Below are 25,668 nucleotides of genomic sequence, written 5' to 3' on the forward strand. Positions count from 1 at the left end.
GAAAGAAAGAAAGAAAAAAAAAAGGAAACCAAGAACAAGTATGACAATATTGAAAAATAACAGAAAGAATTTGCCTTACTACATGTGAAAATTTGTAACAAAGCTATGTTAATTGAAATTGTGTGGCATTGACAGATACAGAGATACATAGTTCAAATGAAATGAAATAGGTCAGAAAAAGGAATGCATAAGAACTTTTGTGTATTAAAAATAGACCTATCCAGATTAAAACACCTGCTTCAGCAGACTCAGGGACTGCGTTTCATCCCTGGTGTGCCGTGCTGGCCCTGCCCCCAGGGCACACTGACATGGCAGCACTTGAGACTGGGCGTGGTAGTGTGCACCTGTAATCCCAATACTTGGGAAGTTGAAACAGGAGGATCATTACAAGTCCGATCTGTGTAGTGAGGCCCTGTAGACCTGTACTAAATACAAATAAATAAATAAATAAATAAATAAATAAATAAAAATATACCTATCATATGATCCAATAATCTCACTCCTAGATATTTATCTAAAAGAGTAAAATCAGGATCTTGGTTGTTTTGGCTTTTTGAGACAAGGGTTCACTATATAATCTAGGCTGGCCTTGAACTCACTACGTAGCCCAGGCTGGCCTCAAAATTTTGGCAATTCCACCCCCTCAGCCTCCCAAGTATTGAGATTACAGACATACACCACCATACTCAGCTGAAAATCAGGATCTCAAAGAGTATTAGATATTCTGTTCATTGGCAGCACTTCATAAGAACTAAGCTGTGGAAGTGAAAGTCTATCAATAGATGAATGGATTTAAAAAATGTGGTGTATGCACATGCAGTGGAGTACTGTCCAGCCTTTTTTTTTTTAAAGGAAATCCTGTAATTTACCAACTTAAATGAAACTTGAAGATATAATGATAAGCATAATAACCCAGACAAACACTGCATGATTCCTCTTATATGAGCTATCTAAAATAGTCAGATCTATCAATTCAAAGAGTACAATTGTGGCTACCATTAGCCAGAGAGAGAGAGAAATAGATAATGGGTAATTATTAACCCCAGGGCATAAAGTTGCAGCCCAGGAAGATGAAATAAGCTCTAGAAATCTACTACTGTACAAAAAAAAATATATGGTATACTTTAAATTGTGTTAAAGGAATAGATCTCATGGCAAAATGTTCTTGTACAACAGAATAAAGTAGAAATTTACCATCATAGATCATTGGAAAAATGATAGGCAGTTTAACAAGTGATGCTAGAATAACTGATTATCAATATAGGAAAGAAAACTAAAATTAGATATCTCCCTCACATAGCTCATATATATATGAATAGTTTACTTTGATATGAAAAAGTAAATTTTTAAAGCTATTAGAGTGGCTGGGGAGATGGCTCAGTGGAAAAAGTGCTTCCCTGGCAAGCGCAAGAGATTGAGTTCAATCCCCAGTTCCACCAAAAAAATAAAATAAAGCTCTTAGAAGAAAACATTGGAAAATAGTTTTCTGCTTTCAGGTAGTGCAGGATTGCTTAGATAAGACTGAAAAATATGTACATTATCATAAAGGAGAAATTTGACTATATTTAAATGAAACTTCAATATATTATTAAATATATTAACTACACTGAAATGGGAAAAGGCAGTACAAGCAAATTTAAAAGTCAACTCAGAGTGGGAGATCTTTATAGTAAATACTATTAAAGACATAAATTCCAGGGCCAGCGAGATAGCTCAGTGAACTAAGCACCTGCTTTGAGTTCATTCCCTGGTCCCACATGCAGGGGGCCCTGGGGCACACTGAGCCAGCAGCCAAGGCTGGGCGTGGTGGTGCAGGCCTGTAATCCCAGTGCTGGGGAGGTTGAAAACAGAAGGATCACCACGATTCCGAACTGTGTAATGAGACCCTGTAGCAAATACATAAATGGAAAGAAAAAAAAAGACATGAGTTCCAGAAGCAGCTCTACTAATAAGAAAACATTTAAAACAACTTGAAAGAAAAACATGCAAAAAATATGAACAAGCACATAGGGGAAAGAAAACACAATGGACAAAAAATATACATAAGATCACTTGACCTCACCAGTATTTAGAGAAATCTGACTTAAAACCATGCTAAGAGGGACTTCTGGAGTAAGACAGAAGATTGCTCAAGACAGGAAAGATCACTTATTTTTTCCAAAAACCTTATGTTCTGTGATTCTTTTATAAAAATTATAAACTCATTAAAGAATTAAAGGAAACAAGAAAGACTATGGCACTGAAGTTCTGGAAGCTAGGAAACCAACAAGAGAAAACCAACTAAGCTGAAACCTAAGCAACCTGAATCCCAAACTAGAAGTGGGGACAGCAGGGAGGCAACGCCTGTTGGTCTATATTCACTTGCCCCTAAAATACTGGTGACTGAGTGACTTAGACAACAAAACATTTGTTTTCCCAGAACTCAGTAAAAATGAATTAACTACTGATACATGCAACAACATGAGTGAGTCTCAAAACATGCTTAACAAAAAGGCCAAAATACAAAAGAATATGAGATCCAACAGCAAATGACTAATCTATTGTGATAGAAGTGGGGATTGCCTATAGGGAGGGAAGGGGGGAGAAAAGAGCAAGAGCCTCCTGAAAAGGAGCAAGAGGGAGGATTCTTGGCCTCCTAGAATATGTTCTAGGGCTGAGGAGATAGCTCGGCTGTGTAAGTGCCTGCCTGGCTAGGTCCTGAGTTTGATCCCTGGTACAAAAAAAAAGATGTCCTAGACCTTGCTTTGAGTGGCAATTATATGAGTGTGCACAATCATCAGAACTTACTGAACTGAACACTTGAGACCTGCTATTTTCTTTTAACACATATTCCATAAGTTTGCCACCACTGCTATAATATCTACAAGGGCCCATCATGAGGTAGGAAAATTAACATCCCTAGGCGACTTGACCATGTCTGTTTATATTTTCATCTTTTTATCCACTACAAAGTCCATATTCAGTGGTACCAGAGTGAAGATTTGCTTTGGAACTCTGGGAAAGGCTTAGAAATCTAGTCTATCAAACTACTCATATTAAGAAAGAAAATTCTCAGACCCAGACTTCATTTTGAGCAGTCTCCAAGTATTCCATGGATCGTAAACATTCCTGACAAAGGGTAAGCCTTTTTTAAGCTTGAAACCCTGCAGTAACAAAATAGTTCCTCCTTTCCCTAACAACAACTGACACTGAGTGTTAACTATGTCCTGGCCTTGTTTGAAGGCCTTGGTGTGTATTGAATCATGAAAACTGGCTCATTCCAAGTTTGAATGACTCTAAAAACTTTAGACCGGAGGTGGATGGCGGCTCTTCACCTTCCTCGGCTTAGGCGCTGAAGCTGAGACGCAAGTCGGTCGGTCGTCTTAGGCAGAGGAAGGAGAGCGGCGGCCTTTCTCCACATGCATAACCTGGCGACGGCAGCACCTGTGCCTACTGCATTGGCTCAAGTGGATAGAAAAAAATCTATCAGTGGATCAATGAACTATCCAGCCCTGAGACAAGGGAAAATGCTTTGCTAGAGCTAAGTAAGAAGCGAGAATCTGTTCCTGACCTTGCACCCATGCTGTGGCATTCCTTCAGTACTATTGCAGCCCTTTTACAGGAAATTGGAAATATTTATCCATCTATCAAGCCACCTGCCTTGACAGCACACCAGTCTCACAGAGTTTGCAATGCTCTGGCATTACTGCAGTGTGTGGCATCACACCCAGAAACCAGGTCAGCTTTTCTTGCAGCACATATCCCACTTTTTTGAATCCCTTTCTGCACACTGTCAGCAAAACATGTCCCTTTGAGTATCTTCAACTCACCAGTCTAGGAGTTATTGGGGCTTTGGTGAAAACAGATGAGCAAAAAGTAATCAATTTTTTATTGACAACAGAAATTATTCCTTTGTGTTTGTGCATTATGGAATCTGGAAGTGAGCTTTCCAAAATGGTTGCCGCATTTATTCTCCGGAAGATCCTCTTAGGTGACACTGGTTTGGCTTGCATATGGCACACATACGAGCATTTTTCTCATGTTGCCATGATCTTGGGTAAAATGGTCTTGCAGCTGCCCAAAGAGCCTTCTGCCCATCTACTGAAGCATGTAGTAAGATGTTACCTTCGACTCTCAGATAATCCCAGGGCACGTGAAGCACTCAGGCAGTGCCTCCCTGACCAGCTGAAGGACACAACCTTTGCCCAGGTGCTAAAAGATGACACCACCACAAAACGCTGGCTTGCACAACTGGTGAAGAACCTGCAAGAGGGCCAGGTCACCCATCCCCGGGGTATCCCCCTCCCCTCTCAGTGATCCTGTCTCCTCCCTGAACTCCCCCAAGTTGGGCAAGGGAGAGGAACCCATGAGGAAAACAGCTCAGGTTTTATCGCCGACCGAGAATAGACAACCTCATGCTGAACTGCACTGGAGAAAAGGGGCATGGTACCCCTGCTGAGGTTATGGGCTGCCATCTCATCTGCCTTGAGGACCTGGTTCAGGACCTGAGCTCCCTCAGCTACTCCCAGGAAATGGGGTCCTGACACAGCAGTCTGCCACCACAGCCCCAGAAGGGTGTCAACACCAGCAAATGCTGTATTAGCAGCATGCCCAAGATGACCCTGCTCCCACTCTACCTAGCCACTGGCGGGGAGGGGAGACTGTTGATAGCAGCAGCACTCTAGGCATGGTGAGCGCCTGGGACCAAGCCATCAGGCGTTTTTTTCCTTTGCCTTCCTGGAAGACTCATGATGTGTCTCTTAGTTCTCTCTCAGTATTTGTTTACTTTGGGGTTTTTTTGTTGTTAATCTCAGAAAGAGGTATGTTAGTGGACACAAGCTATTATTTTCAGCAAAACTTTGTTAATTGGCACTGTTTACAAGTCTGTTAGCAGCATAAGCTCAATAAAAAGCTGGCCTGGGCATTATATACCCACAGCAGGCCAATAGCTGCATCAGGCTGTTGGGAGGAATGGGAGTCAGGGGAAAAATGTAAAACCAAAGGACAGCAGGAAAACATGGCCTATTTCAAAGGACAGCAGGAAAACATGGCCTATTTCCCTCCTCCCATTCTTCTGCTCCTAGTCCTGGGTGCCATGAGGACTTTAACCTTGTTTCTGGCTTTAGCTGCTAGCTTTTCCAAATCTCAGTGCTTTTCCTTTTTCACTTCCCTCTTATTGAACTTAAAATAGATGTCTTAACTCATCCTGCTATCCTGAAGGAGTGTTACATTGTGGCAAGAGTATGGCAGTCTTCGAATTCAAGTCTTCAGAGATATATTCCGGGTAACATTTAAAAGGGGGGTGCCTGGGATGAAGGTGCTAGGCCACCTGATCCTTTTCTTTTAGTGTGAATGTCAGCAGCTCCATCGGTTTTCATGATTGTACTTGAAGCAGTATTAGCTAAATGGGTTTATTTTATTCACATTTAAGATGGAGAACTCAATTCTGCTTGTTCTTGTCACTTACCTTCCTCCCCCTTTTTGTCCGTGGAAATTACAGAGTTCACTAAAATAGTTATCACTTGTTCATATTGTGTTGGAGAATTCCCCTTCCTTCTGAGCTTTGGCTTGTTCTGTTCACAACGCACAGGCTTGCACCTAACCTACTATCATCTGCCTTGCCTTCCCCAGTCCTTTCCTGTTAGTACCTGCTTTCTCTCTCATCCCCATCTCATCAGAGATGGGATTTGCTGGTCCACCTCTACAGAGGGACCAAGTCTTCTGTCATACAGTTAAAGATGTACATCTCTGAACAAATTTGAAGATCCATAAGGGCAAGTTCAGAAATCTTGGCAGAGGCAGTATTGCCAGCTCAAGGGCTCTTTCAAGCTGACTTGCACAAAGGGAGCCAGCCTTGTTAGTTGGCTTCTGTTTCGTTTGAGGCCAAGAAAATAGTAATTAAATAGCCTAGATGTAGGAAGGGTAGAATAAGCACATATTCCTCTGTCTTCCAAAATGAAGAAGAGAAGCAAGCCTGAAGAGGAGAGGTTCTGGAGAAAGCAGAAACCAGCATGGACTAGATAAACATCTTGGTTTCCTTCAGCCCACAGCCTGTGATCTGGAGAGTCCACCTAGAGTAACCCTGATTTTGACAACCGCCTTCCTGCTGAGCCCAAGTTTTCTCATTCCCCCTCCACTAGAGAAGCAGCTGAGGCTCAGGCCTTGCTCCTTGGGAAATTCTCTCCATCTTTCGGTGCATTGGCCATGTTACCGTGCCAATAGTGTCTTAATTCTTGTCCCATCTATTCTCAGCTGGCCTTGGAACCCACTTAGGAGTTGTTGGGGGGAGGGGCAGAATGGGTATTATTCCTTGTGCTGGGTCTTGATGTTTTGTGTATTGTATAAAGAGACCCCTCCTCTAATTTTGTGTTTTCCATCCCTCACTTCCTCAACAGGACTGAAATAAAACATGCTTCTGTTTTTATAAAAAAATTTTAAAAAAACTTTAGACCACTGTATAGACTCCACAAGTTCCTTCCATCATCATGAGTCTCTTACTGAAGAGATGAAGATTTCATTGTTCATGAGATTAGAGGCTAATAGACATTATGGGGGAAGACAGAGTTGGTATTCTTATTGGCATATATAATCATATTGGGCTCTAAAGTAAAAATAGCAATGAGAGTTAACATTGAAACATGCTCTCTTTACATGTAATAATCACCTCATTCAATCCCCATGACAACTTTTTTTAAACAGATGAACAAAGGGATACTTTGAAAGATTGAGTACTATGGTCAGGCCACAGCGCTAATGGCCAGCATTCTGGCCTAGGCTGTCTGACCCAGAGGACAAGCTGTGAAGTGCACCAATCTGCACAAAGTTTCAAAATCAGTCTGCCTCTGAGAAGTATATGATGGGAAAAAAATCTCTGCCCTGGGAGAGAGATATCCTGAGCTTTGCTCCCTCTGCTACTACCTTCTCTGTGATCATGATCAAATCGCTTTCCTCATTTCCCTAAGTATGAATACAAGCTAGCTGAACTAGTCAGCCACAGAACCCAAACCTAATTGTGGTCATCTAGCTCCAAGACAAAGGTGTTAATAATCCCTCTCCATCTAGGTTGTGTGCCCCGTAGCGTTTCTTGAAACATCCAAATAACATGTGGTGGTGGTGGTAGTAATGATGATAGTGATGAATGCATGGATGGATGGATGAATGGAATCTTTAACCTCATCCTCACAGAAGGATATTCTGATTAGATTTCTGAGAGGAGGAAAGTGGGTTTCTATCTCTTTTCAGTTTCAGTTGCTTTTCATCAGTTGAGTCAGCCTGAAATCCGGGGCATAAGTAAATAAAGGCAGCTTCACCACAGGCGTTTCCCTCAGGACCCAGCTGTAGGCTAAGAGCAGAAAGTGAATATGCAGAGTGGCCAATTAGTTCACTGCGGTGCCCTCATGACCTCTGACCCCTGCTGGGCTACCTCATCCATTAGCTGTCCTCTTTCCCTTCTACCGGCCTTTCTCTCAGTTTGAGTTGTTGTCCCGCCATTCTCTTTCAGCAAAGAAACATGCTCAGGCATTGGGCCAGCAGCTTCTACTTTTGGCCCTTTGTCTCCTCCCTCTGTTGTCCTTGTTGCTAACCTGGTCACCACTCCTTGACCCTACTGCTCTTGCTGTCCTGGGATTTGGGAGGGGCAGTATTCTAAGGCAGGGCTTGCTGGGAAGAAGGAAAACTCTTGCTTTCCTTTTCATTTGGGTTTCATTCCACAAACTTGGGTTTCAGTCCTATTCCTTCTCATAAGAAATGTCCTGTAATGCTTTCCCTGAGATGATTTATTTGAAAAGCAAGTGTTTTGGAGAAGTCCATGTGTGTGAAAGCGACAGTAGGTTTCCCTCAAGATGTTGGCTATTCTTCTATGAGGTTGGGAAAAAAAATTTTTTTTTTAAAAATTGAGTTAATTGAAAGGGGAAATGCTACTTCAAGATTAGGGGTGTGTGATTATACATTTATGAATAAATATAAAATAATTATCAAAATAAGTATATCAACTCATAAACTTTATTATGTTTGCAAAAAAGTGTTCACAGTGTTGATAGTAACTGCTAACTCTTCATAGTTCCAGCTTGGAGACAAAAGGAGCTCATGGTGCCCTTTTATCAGAAAAGGGCAAGTGTTTGGATGTCAGAACCATTGAGTTTAAATACAAATCCTGCCACTTTTCCACTCGATGACTTTTAATAATAATAGTAGCTCCCACTTTGAGTGTATGCTATGTGCTAAGCACTTTACACACTTCATCTCGTTTCATCCTCATAACAAGCAATAAAGTAGATATTATGATCACTTGTCATTCCCATTTTTATATAAAGGAATGGATGACAAGAGAAATTAAATTATGGGATCAGAGTTGTAAAAGTAAGAGTGGACAAGGAATGTGACCAAGGCATTCACAGCTCCAGAGTTCTTAAATCCAGTATCATACTTTCTTCAATTTATAAAGTACATAAGGTATTTAATCTTTATGAGTTTGGCTTCTTCCCCTGTAAAATAATCACCCATAAACATTTAATAGCAGTGACTAACAACTGAACATTTACTGTATTCCAGGCATTTTTCTAAATGCTGGCATACCTTATTTCTTTGAATCCCCTTGAAGTACCTATAAATAGGAGTTAAGATACTCATTTTATGGAGGATACTGAGACATACAGATTAAGAAACTAACCCAGATCCCACACAGCTACTAAGGAGTGAAACTGGAATTTGAAATTGAGACTGTTCGATTCTAGAGCTAATGTTCTTTCAACTTTCTCCTCCATACCAATTGCCTCAAAAAGACCTATGAGGAAGAAAGGGCATATACACAAAGAGAGGGGGACAGGGACAGAGAGGCAGAGAACATTAATTCCACTTGAGGGTAACAGGAGCAATACTATGGAGAATGTAAAGATTTACTTTATGGAAATTCACCTCTATGCCAGAGGGGCTCAAAAGTGCATCTGTTTCATAAAGTGAGATATGCCCTTATTAGATGCCAATCATAGTACTATAGCAGCAAGCCAGGTCCTTGTCATAAAAAAAAACCTAATAAACAATAGCAGACACCAAATATTCCTCATCTTGGTGCTATCCCTCCCTCCCACCCTTTCCCTTTCCACCTCAATAATGCTTCACACATAGCATGCTTTCGACAGGTATTTTCAAAATATGAAAGTGAGTGATAATTCAGGAAGGACTTGGTTGAAGCCTTCCTGGATTGGGATGTACTTGAGGACCCTTTTCCCTGTCATCTTTTTCCCTGCAGCTACTCTGACAAGCCCACAGCTGAGTGATAGGGGGCCCACTGTACCAGAGATGATTTATGGTTCTTTGTTATACAAATCTTTTCACATTCCTCCCCATCCTGATTTTGGAGCCAATTCATCATCATAGTTGTATGCAACTTCAACCATGACTCACAGCCCTGAAGACAATTAATTGTTCAGAGCACCTCAGGTATTCAGATCTCAAAAAGACCATCTCTCCAGGAGGATTATCTTAGATTTCTCTGCCTTTCCCAAGGACCCAGGTACCACTTAGCCAGAGGAATGAAAAGAAAAGAAAAAATGTTTGGTGAATGAGATGGAAAGCAATGCACTGTAATTGCTTCATAATTAAAATAATAGAAGGCCTACGGGAGATCTGACCGTGTTGTTTTAACCTGGGCTGCAGAGCAACTTTGTAAAGATAGGTCTGCGTTGTTTTTTCTGATGACACTGGGAACTCCAGCTCTGTTGAATCAATCTGCTATGAAAATGAGGATGGAAAAGGAAAGTGAAACTTTTTTGTTGCTAGTCTTGCTGTGTTGATTACTGAAACCAGGGTGCATGCAAGGCAAGTGCTATACTATTGAGCTACACTCCAGCCCCTAAGTGAAATGGTTTTGATTTTTCATGGCATAAATACAAACAGATATTAAACTAATCAAACAGAAATGTTTTATCCAATCTGTTATTAAGCCTACTTCAATCATATTACTCATGGGATACCGCATACATTGCAATTACTTTGATTGCATCACAACAGTAAGATTGAGACCTAAAACCTTAGGCAAAAATCACATATGATAATTCTAATAAGAGGCCATGTAGAAATGAGAACTTTTGATATTATTTATTGTTTGTTGTATATCATTTTGGCTAAATTGTTTTTTAGGAGGGGTTAATTTTTTTGTTTTTGGTGCCGAGGACTGAACCCAGGGATTCCAGCTTGCTAGACAAGCATCCTACGCCTGAGCCAAATACCCAGCCCCTATTGTATAACATTTCCTTATTGTCAAAAGAACTGTAGCTATTAAATACTAATTACCTGAATGTTAATAACCAAGATAAGCAGGTGATGCCTTCTAATTTCCTACTGTAGTATGCTAAATAAATTCACTACTTCTCTCTGCATCTTATTTTCTCTTTGTAAACAATTACAAGATGGGTCCTAGAAGATTAATTTTTTTCTTATCCTCCTAAAAGAAAAAAAAAAAAGAACAACAAAAAACTCAAAATGCAATATAGAACAATCAAGGAATATTTAGGCTGTGGATATAGCTCAGTGGAACAGTGCCTGCCAGGCCAAACACAAGGTCCTAAGTTCAATGCCTGGTACCAAAAAAGAGAGTATTTTATAAAACAATGTGTTCAAAAAGTTGAACATACATCTGAATTTTGGTGAACTATGTTTATTTTAAATGTACAAAGGATTATACTCAGGGCTGGCTAAATAGCTCAGCAGACTAAGGTGCCTGTATGCAGGTGCAGAGGCTGGGGTTGATCTCCTGACCTGCTGTGCTGGCCCCACCCCTGGGGCATGCTGAGACAGTAATTGAGACTGGGTGTGGTGGTACGCACTTGCAATTCCAGCTCTTGGGAGACTGTAAACAGGCGGATCACTATGAGTTGGATCTAATAGTGAGACCCTGAACACTTTGTAGATCCTTCCCTAAAATTAAGAAAAAGTAAAATAAAAGGATTATACTCAATATTCTTTCGAAAAATAATCAAACCCTTTGTATACTAGCTTAGAAAATTCAAACTTTCAAGTAATAAATTTGAGAGCTTCAGTTAAACATGCAGTTATATAAGTTGCAAAACAGTGATTCTCTAATTCCAGTATTTTTTCTATATTTATTAGTTGACATTCCACTATAAGGTCTCCCTTGCCATTCACCCACATTTATTTGTTTGCTTTTAATTTACTTAAATGAGTTCACATTTTATTCAAAGGGTTACGGTACATTACTACCATTATTTATTTTTATGCTCACTTGCCCCATATTCGACCAGTCAGAATTTCTGCAGGACGACTCTTAGGTCATTTTGACATGTCTCATATTTTCAACTACTTTATAACTTACTGCTTAACATGTTTAAGACTCATATTGTACTTTCCCAACCCTAGCCCTGGAATTAGCTAATTTTCCATGGAGCTCTGGTTCCATTCACTAACAAATAGAACTTAAAAACCAATATGTGGGTGATAAATATGTTCATTTTTTCTAGGGTATGATTGCTTCTGGAGTTTCTCAATGAACAGGGCTAGAAACACACACACACATACACACACACACACACACACACACTATAGTATCTATATTAAGAACTATGACTTTATACTGTTCTCTTCAATTCTAATCCAACACCCCACATTAATTCTACTTTTTCCTCTCCAGATCTGTAACTCTTTTCTCTCAGTGAAGAAACTAACCCCATTCTCCATATACATTTATGGGGCCGGGGAGATCGCTCAGTGGAATAAGTGCTTCCCTGGCAAGCGCAAGGGCCTGACTGAGTTCAATCTTCAGTTCCACCAAAAAAATCCAAAACAAACAAGCAAACAAAAAAAGATCCATATACATTTACTTATTTTTTTCCAACCCCAGAATATATAGTAGGTGGATTTAGAATCACCACCTAGAAAGAAAAACACTATTGCAAGAAAACAAAAGTTTTATATGCATTTACAAATCATTTTTATCAATCCTTTATAGAATTTGTTAGCATTTTATAGGATATATAAAGTTACCCAGGTACAGACATACTTTTCAAAGTGGTCATTTGAAAGTGGTCATTCATCTGAAACCATTAGGTTCATTTGTTTATATTTCCTTTTAGGATTTTCCCATTTGTATTCTTGAATTTTGGGGGAGGGGTGTTTTATGCATTGTAACATAAGAACATTAACTAGCTTCCAAGAAATATAACTGTACAAAAAGAAACATTCAAGGGCTGGCCAGATAGCTCAGAGGATTAACACACCTGCTTAGACAGATGCAGGGACCAGGGTTCAATCCCCAGCATTCCATGCCAGCCCCGCTCCCGGGGCACACTGAAACAGCAATTGAGATTGGGCATGGTGGCATGCACCTGCAATCCCAGCACTTGCGAGGATGAAAACAGGAGAATCACTACTAGTCTAACCTGTGTAGTGAGACCCTGTAGAACCTGTACTAAATACAAAAGAAGAAGGAGAAGGAGAAATTTAAGTGGTATGTGCCTGTCGTCCCAGCTGCTCAGGAGGCTGAGACAGAAAGATCCTTTGAGCCCAGGAGGTGGAATCTAGGTTGGGCCATATAGTGAGACCCTGAAAAACGAAAGGAACAGGAAGAAAAGGTGGTGGGAAAAGAAGGGAGGTTAAACCAAAGGAGAAGTTAGAAATTCAAGAGAAATATCTTTATCCCACTCTGTTTTTGCTTCATTCTCACCCACCTCTTGTAGGTAATTCATCATGTTAATTTCTGTTTTTCTTTATGGTCAAAAAAGAATACACATGTATATTTTCTTATTTCCTTTTTTCTTACCCCAAAAGTAGCATATTACAGATACTCTTTTATCCTTTGCTTTCTTCAATAAACAAGATATAGTAAGCTAAAAACCATTTCCTGTTGGTTCACAGACACTTTATTTTTTACACGTGGTACTCTTATGAGCTTGTGCCAAAATTTATTCAACCAGTCTCCTCCACAGTTTCATGTAGGTTGTCTCCATCATTTTGCAAACACAAGTAACACTGAAATAAATAACAGTGTACACATGTATTTCTGTATTACTGGAAGTATATATTCAGGGTAAGTTCTTATAAGGATTACTGGGCTAAAAGTAAAGATATCTGAAGTTTCTTTAGACATCTAATAAGGTTTTTGTTCTTGTGGGGATTTTGTTTTTTGCAGTACTGGAGATCAAACTCAGGGTCTTAAGCATGTTAGATAAGGGCTCTACCACTGAACTGTATCTCTAGCCTAAGATTTTAATAAAGAAGTATTTGAATGAGGTAGTTTTGTGGTTACATCATTACACATAGGTGTTTTATTTTAGATTTTTGAGTCACCAGACTTTGTCTATTATGTAGCACAAACATATCTCAACAAATGTGTTCTGGTGATGATAGGCAATTGGATAAATGAACTCTTCCTAAATATATTTAAATTTTGTATATTATTTAATTAGAATTTAGCTCTCAGAGTAGTGCTGGATGACAATAATGGAGTGAGGGGGTCACTTAGATCTGAGACACAGTGGTACACAAGGATAGTTCACCTTCTGCCTGTGGGAATGCTCAGGGACATAATATTTTTACATCTCCCAGGAGGGGGCATTTCCTCTCAGCAGAGCTGATGATCTGAACTTGCTGGAAGCAAGATGAATAGTGGAGGGAGTTGTTGGCTGGTACTACAGGGCTGGTTAATTATACTGTAAATCATGCAACCACCAACATAACAAACAAAAAGCTTCTCTAGACATCTCCTCCTCAGGAAAAGAACAGATCTCTTAAAAAATAGGCAGATCAGATATTATCTCAGGCTGCAACTGTATGAAATGCTGATGCTTATCCCTAGAGATGCAGAGAAGCTTTGAAGTTAGCAAGGTATTTTAACAATGCATTATGTTTAGGATTTGACACTCTTGATTAAGTATTTTAGGAGCTGGGATAAGTAACCTCCACCCCCACAGTTTGTGCTCAGTACAATAACATTGCATACACTGCTGAAGTGAGTACAGTAACATTATTCTGGAGTTTTACTATTTACATCTTTCTTCTGGGAGGCTTCCCTCATACAGATCATAGTATTCGCCAATACTTCTCTACGTTTCATAAAGATTCATGTTTCATTTGGAAATTTCTATGGTACTGAAGCTCTTGCAGATGAAAATTAAAGACAGGAACCAGTCCTCTATTTCATTGCTGATCCATTCCCTTGTTCCTTTGTCTTTTCCACTCTCAAAGCAAAAGAATCTCTCTATGGCACAAATATTAATATTTTACCATATTTGCTGGTTTATACTCTAAGCATTTTTTTCACATGGTGTCTATAATTTTCTCCACTGCAAATTTATTATTTTCTCTTTGTAACTAGTGAATACCTTATGGGACATAGATATCTTATTTCTCAAATGTGACATAGTTTCATGAAGAGCCCTGAAATTCACAATAGGACCCCTCACCAGATCTTCTTAAATATGGCATTATATAAACCACCTCATGCCAAGGATCAAGAAAACCAATCTTTAGTCATTACACCTTTCATCTCAGCATCAATAACATGAAGCAGCACATTCTTTGTCCAAGAGCTAAAACTCTGAAATCACACAAGTCCAGTTCACTATCCAGTATGGCTACTTACACCCTCTATGATGTGAGAAGCAAGCTATTTTATATTCTTGAGCCCATTTCTCTCTCAGAAAAAAGGGCTATTTGACATCTCAATGACTTCATATAATCTGAAAAGTGCACAGAACTCTATGTAGCACACAGGATGTACTCAATAAATACTATTAATAATAATGAAGATATTGTAATTTTGAACACTGATGAAATTTCTTTCTTGAGTGACAACATTTTGCCATATTATACATGTATATTGTTGATTCAGCCTTAGGGCAGAGCTAATTTAAAAACAGAAACGCCCAGCCCACACTCTCTCTCCAGGAAATTATACTGTAGAGTGTATGGGCCCACATTCATGTCAACTGTATTCTAGGTAGACTGTTCACTTAGACAATTAGTAAGATGATTCCAGAGCCCTTCACTCTGTCAAGACTGGAGTGCCACCATGAGGTCAGCTTTGGAGCTCTCGCAATTTCCAGGAATTCTATGCTGATTACAAGAATATTTGAGTAGTCACATTCACCTTGTGTCTTATTTACATTAAAGCCTGTGACGTACAGCCTGTTGACTCTTGACATAAGAAAAGTATGCAAAGGATAAGAATTTGGATTTCTTAAGCACTTGCTTTAATTTTTAAAGTACTAGAGTATTGGTACATCTTGAAAAACTGAAATTTAAAACTTAGCCTCAAAAAAAAAAAAAAAAAAAAAACCATGAAGTTTTTGTCTGTGTGAACAGCTGCTGGGTTCATCTACAGCCAATCATCCGCTCCTCAACTTAGATTTAATTAAGGTCCCAGGGGAATAGTTGAGAAGTATCTATTCCCCTTTCTGGAAGAAATAATAATACCATTTTTCAAATGACCATTAGAAACTCCATTCAGGTATGCCACAAATCTGCATCTCAACCTATTCAAAATGAAACTTACTATATTGCCTTCATACAATATAAACTTATTATCTGCCTGTATTTTCTAGCTCCATGATAGATATACTGTGCCCCAGATACCCCTAAGTAACTTGAGGTTTTTCCCTCTTCCTCTCCTTCCAAATCTAGTCACATTGCCTTCTTAATGAGCTTTAGATCTGCTCCTTTATACTTTTCCCAGTGCTCATTCCTTCTTTTGTCACTAGGGCCCAAATGTAATGTTCTGGTCTTCTGGAGTTCAGACCCGCCTCTCATCGTGGTGCTGTAATCTTTTAAAATTAAGAAGTGTTTATAACATTCCATTTAGTGTCTATCGCATCCTTGAGTGGCTCTCAGTGCTACAAGTGTACATATGAGGTCTTTCCCAAGCAAGTCCCTACCACCTGTCCAGCTCTATAAGTTTGCCGCATTCTCAGATCCTCAAATCCAACAGGCTGCTTCAATGTCTCCTAACATTGGTTGCTGTTCTCTCTGCTTAAACACCTTTATGATCTTTGTCTATAACATCATAGACATCCCTGTTCCTTTTAAGGTTATGCCAATTTTACCTTCTCTAGGACAACCTTTCCTAATGATCAGCAAAGCCCGCAAAGCCCACCCCATCCTTCCACATTTGAGTGACCACTCCCTCAATACCTAGAACCTACACTTCTGTGCCTAGAGATTTTATTTTGCTTTGTGTGGAAAGTTCTCTATCCCTAGCAGATGCTAAGCTACTTGAGAGTGTGATCTCTGTCTAATTTATCTCAGCCTCCTTTAGGCCCTGGTCTGTGATGGACGCACTGTAAAAACCACCACCACCAAAATTTGTTGAATGGTAAATAGGGGGTGGGGAGGAAAACATTTTCCAAGACACACTTTTAGAGCACAGAGTGATCACTCTGTTCATAAGAACAAGCTCACCCAACCAGCTGCCCCTGCAGTGTCAGAGACTTCATGTTCTCACTCGCTACACTTGAGAAGCCATGTGTGTCTACCAATCAGACCATACTAGTTTTTGAAGAAATTCCAGTTATACGAACCCATGATTCAGTTTTCTCACCACCTTTTTTATTGACAATACTTTTAAATAGTTCTGTTTTGTTTTGTTTTTTTCCCTGAGAGGAAATGGTTCCTTAATGAGTCAACTTAGACACTATCAAATTTATGGTATAAATTTTACTTTCTACTTTTCTTCATTCACTCATTCAGCCAAAATTTATTATAAAGAACCAGAGCAAAAGGTATATAAGTCCTTGCCTAAATTCATAAGGTAGGACACCTTGGATGTCTTTATTATATTTCACTTCATTAATTTGACAAAATTTACTGATAAATTACTATGAAATCAACTCTATACTGAACAAATGTAAGAGGATAAATAAAACAAGATGCAGACCTTTAAAGGATTAAAGTCTGGACAAATGTGGAACTATAACTGTAGTTCTGTAAGAGCTAAAACAGAGGTATTTAAAAAGTAGAATGAGAACTTAACAAAATATATGGACTGTGTAAAGGAAGGACATTAAGTGTAAGCTTCATAGAGGAAAGGACATATAAAGTAAATTTTGCCAGGAAAGGAAAAGAGAGAAGACATCAAAAAAGAAAGAAAACTATTCACAGTCAGAGGAAGAAGAAGCAAATCTGAAAATAAGATTACCGAAGCTGAGTGAGTAGAAGTAACTCACTCAATGGCACACAGTTGGTGACAGGGCTGAGAGCCGAAACTAAACTGAAGTTATTTACGGGAGTGTCATATTCCTTGGATATTGAAACAGAAAAAAAAAAAAGGGCTGAGAACCACTGCTTAAGGATTGACATGTAAGTTATAGAAACATACGGCACGTTCAGTAGACTGGGGAATGACGAGATTTTTTTTTTTAAGTAGAACACATTGATCACATTTGGGCTTTAGAAATATAATTCTGATTATTAACCTTAACTGAATTAAAAATCACTTGAGAAACTTTCTAAATTCGGTCAGAGAGCCATTTTGGAATAATGAAGCCAGAATTTCTAAAGGTAGTACCCAGATTTTTTTTTCTTTTCTTTAAAATTTATTAGGGGATTCTACCCAAAAACTATAACTCTTGTTGCATAGGTCCTGCTTTACCTTGGTCTTAACCATCCAGCAGGAAAGTATAAAAATGAAATATAAGAAGTAAAGCCATGTTGTTATGTTGAGCTGTAGGGGACTCAAGTCAACAATTTCTGACATTGCCAGTCAAGTGGAAGACCCAATACTATTATGGGCTACTGGACTCTTTTAGAATATTTTGCTGAGTTTACACACCTATAATATTCAAATAACGGAACTTAACAAAAAAGGGTATACAGATGAATGTCCATTTTGTATCTGTGTATTCGAAGTGGTTAGGTTAGATATATAGTTACATTCTCTTAATGAATAGAGTGATTTGTTCTAGTGGTGTTTGTAAATAGGATATCATGTCTGCTTCTTCTACAGCAATTAACCACTAGGAAGAATGTATGCAATGTGTTAATTATTGAAACTGTCCTACCAATTTGATTCGAAACTGTCTCATTGCTATTTGTTTAATCAATAAAATTATGGGAAATAAAATAAAATTTATTAGGGGATTCTAAAATGTCCTTTGGGTCAAGGACTATCATTCCAAGAGAATGGAGTGAAAGAAAGGACTCTTTCAAGCCACTAATATATTTGAGATTTTGTTCTCAATGCTTTGTACAGTAACTGAATCTATATCCCATACATAAAGATTTACAGTTGGGCGTGGTGGTGCATGCCAGCTATCACCGCACTAAGAAAGAAGGATTGTAAGTTTGAGGTCAAGCTGAGCTACATAGCAAGACTCTCTCCAAAAAAAACAAGCCAGGGATATAGCTCAGCAGCACAGCACCTGCCTAGCAAGCACAAGGTCCTGAGTTCGGTTCCTGGTACCAAACAAACAAACAAACAAAAAAAAGTGCTGAGTGTGGAGGTGCACTCCTATTATAATCCCAGTACTTGAAAGGCTGAGTCAAGAGGATCACTATGAGATCAGCCTGGGCTATATAGTGACTTCAAGACCAGCTTGAACTACATAGCAAGACTCTGTCTCAAAAAAAAACAAAAACCAAAACAAAAGATGTTACATATGTACCCAAAACATGCAATCAAACAAAAAAAAATGCAAACAAAAAAGGTTATATATATAACTTTTATATGATATTTTAAACTACATAAATATATATACACATATATATCAAAACCTTCACTTGAGAGTAACCTGTTCCACGAATGTTCTGCAAGACAAGCAAACATTTCTAATCAATTTTAACTTAATAAACATGTTTTGCAATAAGTAGTATATGAAAGTCTTCCTATACAATAATCCTTCTCTTTCAGGGCCGGCCATATAGCTCAGCAGATTAAAGGGCCTGCTTAGGCAGACACAGGGACTGGGTTCATCCCAGGTGTGCAGTGCTGGCCCTGACCCCAGGACGCACAATTGAGATTAGGCATGGTGGTGTGTGCCTGTAATCCCAGTTCTTGGGAGGCTGAAAACAGGAGGATCACTACAAGTCCAATCTGTGCAGTGAGACCCTTAAACCTGGTACAAAATACAATAAATAAATAACCCTCCTCTCTCTTGTCTCCCTCAGACTACCCATGAAGGTTTTTGAAAGTAAGTTCAGGTTAATTTGCTTTTTAATTTTTCTTTATATTTTGTGCTTTCTTATTTTATATTATAATACAGTATTGTAAACATTTTATATGAATGTTTTTGGATTGTGGAAAAAAATCATCTGAGTTTCTATTATTTCTTATGGGGAAATTTGCTTTGATATACAAGTGATCTGGATTACAAGCATGTTTTTGGGACAAATTATGCTTGTAAACAAAGGCTTTGCTATCTATCTATTAACAGATCAATTCATTGACAGATAGATTCCTTATCCATCTCAACCATTTTGAGTCTTGTATGCTGAACAATAATATTTTTACAAACTTTCCAAACAGATGCAATTTTATGATCCTAACTTTACTAACAAGAAAAATAAAGCACAAGTAAGTGAAATAACCCAACTCAAACCATCAAATTATTTAATGACACAATTGAATTCAATGGAAGTCTTTTTAATACCCTAAACCTATGTTCTGTCTATCATACATCATGGTCTATGAGCCTCGCTTCATCCTCACATCAGTTCCAAAGCAGGCAATATAATCCTCATTTTACAAATGAGGATATTAGTCCAAAAAAATGCTAAATTTAACCAGGTCATAGCTAACAGAGAAGATATGAGAGATTTAAATGCATATCTAATCACAAGATCATGCTTATTAAGGTAAAGTACATAGAACATTTTCAATATGCAATATAACCCTTTCCTCTGAAAACAGGAAAGCAAGTTGGGTCATTAATATAATGCAGAGTACTCTTTCATATAGAAGGAGCACACTGTAGGGTTTCCTTCCCCTTCTCAGGTCCTAGGACACTCTACCTCTGTGGAACCATCAATTCCAGGCTGCTTTTATTGGAGGGGAAGGGGAAGCAAAGCTCTGCCATAATCCTCCATATTTACCTCACTAGACTTTAACCCTGGCTATTAACCCTAGCTAAGTTCTCTTCCCATCCTTATCAAACAGCTGAATCATGCTAATCATCTCTTTTTAAATTACTTATCCTCAACTTAACATAATGTTAAGTAAAGTAAGTCAGACACACAAGTGCATATATCACATGGTATCTCTTATATGAGAAATTATATATAGGGGAGGGAGAGGAGGAGCAGGGGAGGAGAGGAGGAGGGAGGAGAGGAGAGAGGAGAGAGGCAGAGAGGGACAAAAGGAGAGAGGGAGGGAGGGGGAGAGAGAGAGAGAGAGAGAGAGAGAGAGAGAGAGAGAGAGAGAGCACTTAAGTGAGAGACAAATAGGAAGTAGGAAGAAATCCTTCCAAATACTTCCCCAAATACATATTCTGCTATTTCAAAAATATTTCAACATATATGCTAATTTATTTAATCTATACTAGTTTATCTTAGTTTGTTGAAAGAGAGAAAAAGACAGAGAGGAGAAAAAAAAAAGATAATGAGGGACTGGATCCATCCGAGGAAATAGTCAGTTCACATCCCCATCTCACACGCACTCCACACTTGGATGTAAAGGAACTATGTCTTGTGCTCGCTCTCTTTTCTAAGTATACATAACTGAATATTAAGAGGTCAAATGCATATACAATGTTATTCTGCTGTGCCATTTATGTGTTTACATGACTTCCAAATTTATTTCTCCAGCCCTGACCTATTTTATGAGCTATAGACTCAGAACCAACTATCTACTTGGACATCTCCACTTAAAGTCCACTAAGTAGCTTAATGTGTGCAGAATGTGTCAATTCTACTCTCCATTCAACTCAGCCAATAACATGTTATCTGTGATGCCTCCTTTTCCTTTACCTGTGCATGGGATCTATCAGGCATATTAAGCTTTGTACCCAAACTATACCCCAAATCTATTCATTTATACAGATACCAATCTAGACCCAAGCATCATCATTATTTCTACTTTGATAATCTCCCCATTTCTACCCAGATTTTCTGTGTCTGTTCTCCACATAGCCAGAGTAACTTTTTCTGAAACATTCATTTGTTTATCCAACTTTTTTTTTTTTGAGAGAGTGCATTGCAGGTGTGTCCAACCTGTGACCTGGAGGTTGGACAGGCCTGTGTCATAATGAAAAATACTTCAAATAAAAATGTGTTATCTATATCAACTATATTATATATTTTATATTTATGTATTTATTTATTTTATACAGGGTCTCACTACGCAGCTCAGACTCTTAGTGACTGTCCTGTCTCAGCCTCCCCAGCGCTGAAATTACAGGCTTGCGCCACTAGGCACTGGGTTCCAAGGCATGTATGGCATGCAGTACCAGAGACCAAACTCGGGACCTCGGGCTTGGCAGGCAGGCACACAGACCACCGACCTGTGTCCCCTGCTCTATATTACATATTTTATATGACAATGCCTCTTCGCTCAGTTACAGCTCAGACAAACAGAGCATGTCAGTAGGCCACCGCTACACAGACCCTGGGATTAAGGCAGCAAAGCAAAGATCACCATGCTCAAAGAGACAATTTAGAGGCAAGCAACTTTTTATACTACAAATCCAATGAAGAAAATAAAAATGTGACAAACCAAACCATGTTGCTCCCTCCATAAAATTGTTTGAATAATTCCCTAGCGTGTTTGGACTGCAGTTTTAAGTCTTGACCTTGTTACAAGATGTTCCGACTGCCTGTTGGTCCCTCCTTACACTCTTCCTCCCTGCACCTTGTCTCCAGTCACTGAGCCTTCCTTCTATTCCGTAGGTTCCAACTGTTTTCCATTCCTCAGACCTATGTCTCCTCTATCTGCAGTGCTTTTCACCAATCTCGGAAAGCTCCAGTATCACCAATGGACAGTGTACTTGACCAATGTGACTAAAAGTATCCCATTTTCTTCTCTACCCAGCATACCTTTCTATTTGCTTCACAGTACCTTCTGTCCCTGTTACAATGTAAGCTCCCTTAGAAGAGGAAACTTGGGGTGTTGTTCACTAAACTACGCCTAAAAGTCTAGAATAACTCCTGGCATAAGAAGATTACCGATATCTTTTTTGTTTTGTTTTGTTTTTGTCTTGAGACATGGTCTCACTATGCAGTTCAAGGTGGCCGTGAGCTCACTTTGTAGCCCAGGCTGGTCTGGGACTCACAAAGATCCTCCTGCCTCAGCCTCCAGGGTACTGGGCTCAAAGGCGTGCACCACCACGCCCATCTTTAAAGATGTGTTTTGAAGGAATTTAGTACCAACAGACTACAAGCGAATAAACCCGCCTCTTCTCAGGTGACAGTTAGGCTCCGCCTCCCAGAACCACTTCCGTTCAGGCTCCCGCGAGGCCGCTGCGGGAGGAAATCGTCTGCGCAGGCGCTCTGGGGCCGCGAGGATTTCTGGGTAAACATGGATGTCCATGACTTGTTTCGCCGGCTGGGCGCTGGGGCCAAATTTGACGTGAAACGGTTCTCAGCCGACGCAGCCCGATTCCAGGTACTATGAGCAGGGGACCCAGGTCAGAGTAACCGAGAAGGAGCAAGATCTCGAAAGTAAGCCGGCAGCTGACAGAGCAGCCGGCGTAGCCTGCTACCTACCCTGCGGCCTGCCTTTGAGCTTGACTATTGGGCTTTTCCCCACGTTTGGGTTCAACTTGCTACGCAGACTTACTCAGGCCCGGAACTTCTGGGTAACTGTTTTCAGAGCCCTTGATAGACTGAGTTGAGCCCAACACGGAAAATCTTCCTGCTTCTTCGTTTAGCCAAAGGAAAGTTAGAAATTTTCTTTCAAACGGAAATTTCTGGAAAGGAATTTGGAAAACAAAAGTGGAGAAAACAGATTTTTTTTTTTCCTTTATAGTCTATCCATGTTTGACCTGCTATGCAGCTAGCTGCGCAACATGTGCTTCTTCGCGTTGCTCCAGTCTGGCTTGTTAACAAATCCAATGAAAAGGGCAGTTTACACATGAGCGGTCTTATACATAGGAAAATAGTGAAAATCCAGAGAAGTCAGTTGAGGTTTATTTTGTGGGAAATCCTAAAGGTCAAAAGAACAAAAGTGGTGGTTGTTTGGGGACTTGGGGGTTTTACTTTTGTTTTTTGTGCAATATATGTGTTTCCTCTGACTGCATTACAATGTAATTGTTGAAAGAGGTTGAACTCTGGAGCCACATTGTTGGAGTCCTAACGCTCAGTCTGCCCAGCTGATAATTTTGAGACCTTGGTCAAGTCACTTCCTAATATCTCGATTTTCTCATCAGTAATGCTGCCATTTACCTTGTGGGGTTGCAAAGAGGATAAAGTAATTTGATATATAGATGAACATGCTTAGAAATCTGCTTGACATATAGCAGATGTAAACGTTCATTGCTAGCATGGTTGTTGTTACTGTTGTGAGATCAGGAAAGGTGTTGTTTTGGATTCCATTCATCCAAATGTACTTATCAGTGTGACAGATATTTGGTGGAAAGGTGAAAATATGAGGAATCAGTAGTCCCATTTCCTTGCTTGCTGGGAAGGGGAAGCAGTGTTATTTTGTCAATAAATTTCATTTGTAATTTTTTGGATTTTAGATAGGAAAAAGGAAATATGGCTCTGATTCTTCAGAGGTGCTGAAGAGTCTGAACTTCTTTGGAAACAAGAAGTCTGTCCCAGGTGAGTGTGGTGTACCACAAACACACCAGGGACTGCAAAATGAAGAGAAGAAAGAAGAGAGCCCAACTGAAAGCAAGAGGGAGCCAAACAAGAAAAAGAGGAAGAAGATGATTTCAGGTTAGTGTTGAATTTCTGCGTTTTTCTTTTTCTATTTATTTTTGCAGTACCGGGGATTGACCTCAGGAGTTTGCACTTGCCAGGCAGGTGCAAGCTTAAGCTGCGGAGCTATATCTGTGGCTATTTTTCTATTTCCCTTTTTTTCAGTTACAAAATAGTCTGAACCTGTAAGTCAGACAGTACACAGCCATTTGTCAATTGATGTCATTCAACTTATTTCTAGGTACACGTCATTGTAACTACTACTGTGGTGAAGGTACTTGTGCTGTTAATGTTGTAGACTATCCTAAAAGAAGAGAACACTTGATGAAAGGGTTTGCACACTTTTTTCAACAAATACAGCAAAATGATTTCCCATACCTTTGTCAGTCCTGAATATTATTATTGTCAGTCTTCCATTTTTTTGCAGTTTAATAAATGAAATTTTTATTTGTATTTCCTTGAGCAAGTGTTTGAGCATCTCATATGTTTTACTAAACAAGTAGTGTTTTTTTTTTTCTTTGTTATATGTATTAAATTTCCTAGCCATCTGCCTTTTTTTATAAAGCAATAGGGAAAGGAAAGTTTTTACAGTAAATTGTTCAGAATCTCTATGGGGGAGAAAAATGAATACTAAGTCTTATTTCAGACCACCCCCAAAGTTAACTGGAAATGACTCAGACTGAAATACCCCAAATCTAAAACTATAAAACTTAAAGAAGAATACAGAAAAAAATCTGTTGTGACCTTGTATGTAGGGTTTTTTTAGACCACAGACAAAAGAACTAAAAGAGAAAAAATTGCTATCTTGGACTTCATCAGAATTAAAATTCATTGCTCCACAAAACATAGCAGTAAGAAAGTATGTAGCTTAGTGATAGAGTGCCTGCCTAGGAGATGTGAGGCCTGGGTTTGTTCCCTGGCACACACACACACGCACGCACACACACACACACACACACACACAAAGAACTATTAAAAGCCAAAAATTGTGCCACCCACCTATAACTGTAGCACTCTGGAAGGCTCACAAGTAGATTGCAATTTGAAGCCCAACCTGGATATTTTATTAGCTTAGCAAGACCCTGTCTCAAAATGAAAACATAAAAATGACTTGGAGATAAAACTCGTGAAGGCTCTGGATTCTCTCTCCAGAAATGAAATTAGGGAAGTAGGAATGGAACAGTAAGACAATGAAGACCGCCGCAGTCAGGGAAACATACTTGAAATGTGTATGTCAAACACTTGTATCCACTCACTAGAGATGGGCTACTAGAAGACTTCAAGCCTGGACATGTATGCATGACAATAAGATACTGGGTGTGATTAATCATCAGGAAGATTTAGACTATCACGCAGTACCACCATATCCATAGTACTTGTTCTTGTTTAGTGTGAAAATGTAGCCTGTTTGGTATTCCCAAGACTGTCATGCTGAAAATCTTTTTCTTTCTTTCTTTTTTTTTTGGCTGAAAATCTTTAATTTGTAAAAATGTATTTTAGAAATTATTTCTCATGAAGAAGATACTACTATACAGTGGATGTCATCTGTGGAAGCAAAGATCGAAGATAAAAAAGTTAAAGGAGAAAATAAACTAACGTCAGAGAAATTGGAACATCTCCGAAAGGAAAAGGTTAGTAAAATGTCTTAGCCCCAAAAGTTTGTATTTTTCTGACCTACTGACATTTTCACAGGACTTGAATAATTCCATTGGTAAAGTGAATATAGTTTTGTTAAGCGAGAAGATGAACTGCATTTGTTTAGGTGTTACTTTAATAAAAGCTTAACATGGGTGTTTGCACTGTGGCTAAAAAGTATAGTTGAATATATAGAGAGGTGTGGGGAGAGAGAGATGTGTGTGCGTGTGATAATTCTTACCCTGTTCAAATTTAAAG

The 25,668-nt window shown here is 39.1% G+C and overlaps 1 protein-coding gene and 1 pseudogene across 1 annotated transcript in view; both read left to right on the forward strand.

Annotated features, from left to right (window-relative positions):
• Positions 1-3,398: 3,398 nt before the first annotated feature.
• Positions 3,399-4,296, forward strand: LOC101588960 (annotated as a pseudogene).
• Positions 4,297-22,394: 18,098 nt separating this feature from the next.
• Ddx52 (DExD-box helicase 52) overlaps positions 22,395-25,668 on the forward strand; it is a 23,059-nt gene continuing 19,785 nt past the window's right edge. The window contains exons 1-3 of the mRNA XM_004643060.2: positions 22,395-22,519; positions 23,595-23,793; positions 25,276-25,406. Coding sequence (XP_004643117.2) covers positions 22,433-22,519; positions 23,595-23,793; positions 25,276-25,406 — 417 coding nt within the window. The 5' untranslated portion in view covers positions 22,395-22,432. The remainder of the gene's footprint in view (positions 22,520-23,594; positions 23,794-25,275; positions 25,407-25,668) is intronic.

This window comes from Octodon degus, unplaced genomic scaffold, assembly GCF_000260255.1.
Source record: "Octodon degus isolate 3935 unplaced genomic scaffold, OctDeg1.0 scaffold00164, whole genome shotgun sequence".
In the NCBI taxonomy this organism is placed as follows: Eukaryota; Metazoa; Chordata; class Mammalia; order Rodentia; family Octodontidae; genus Octodon; species Octodon degus.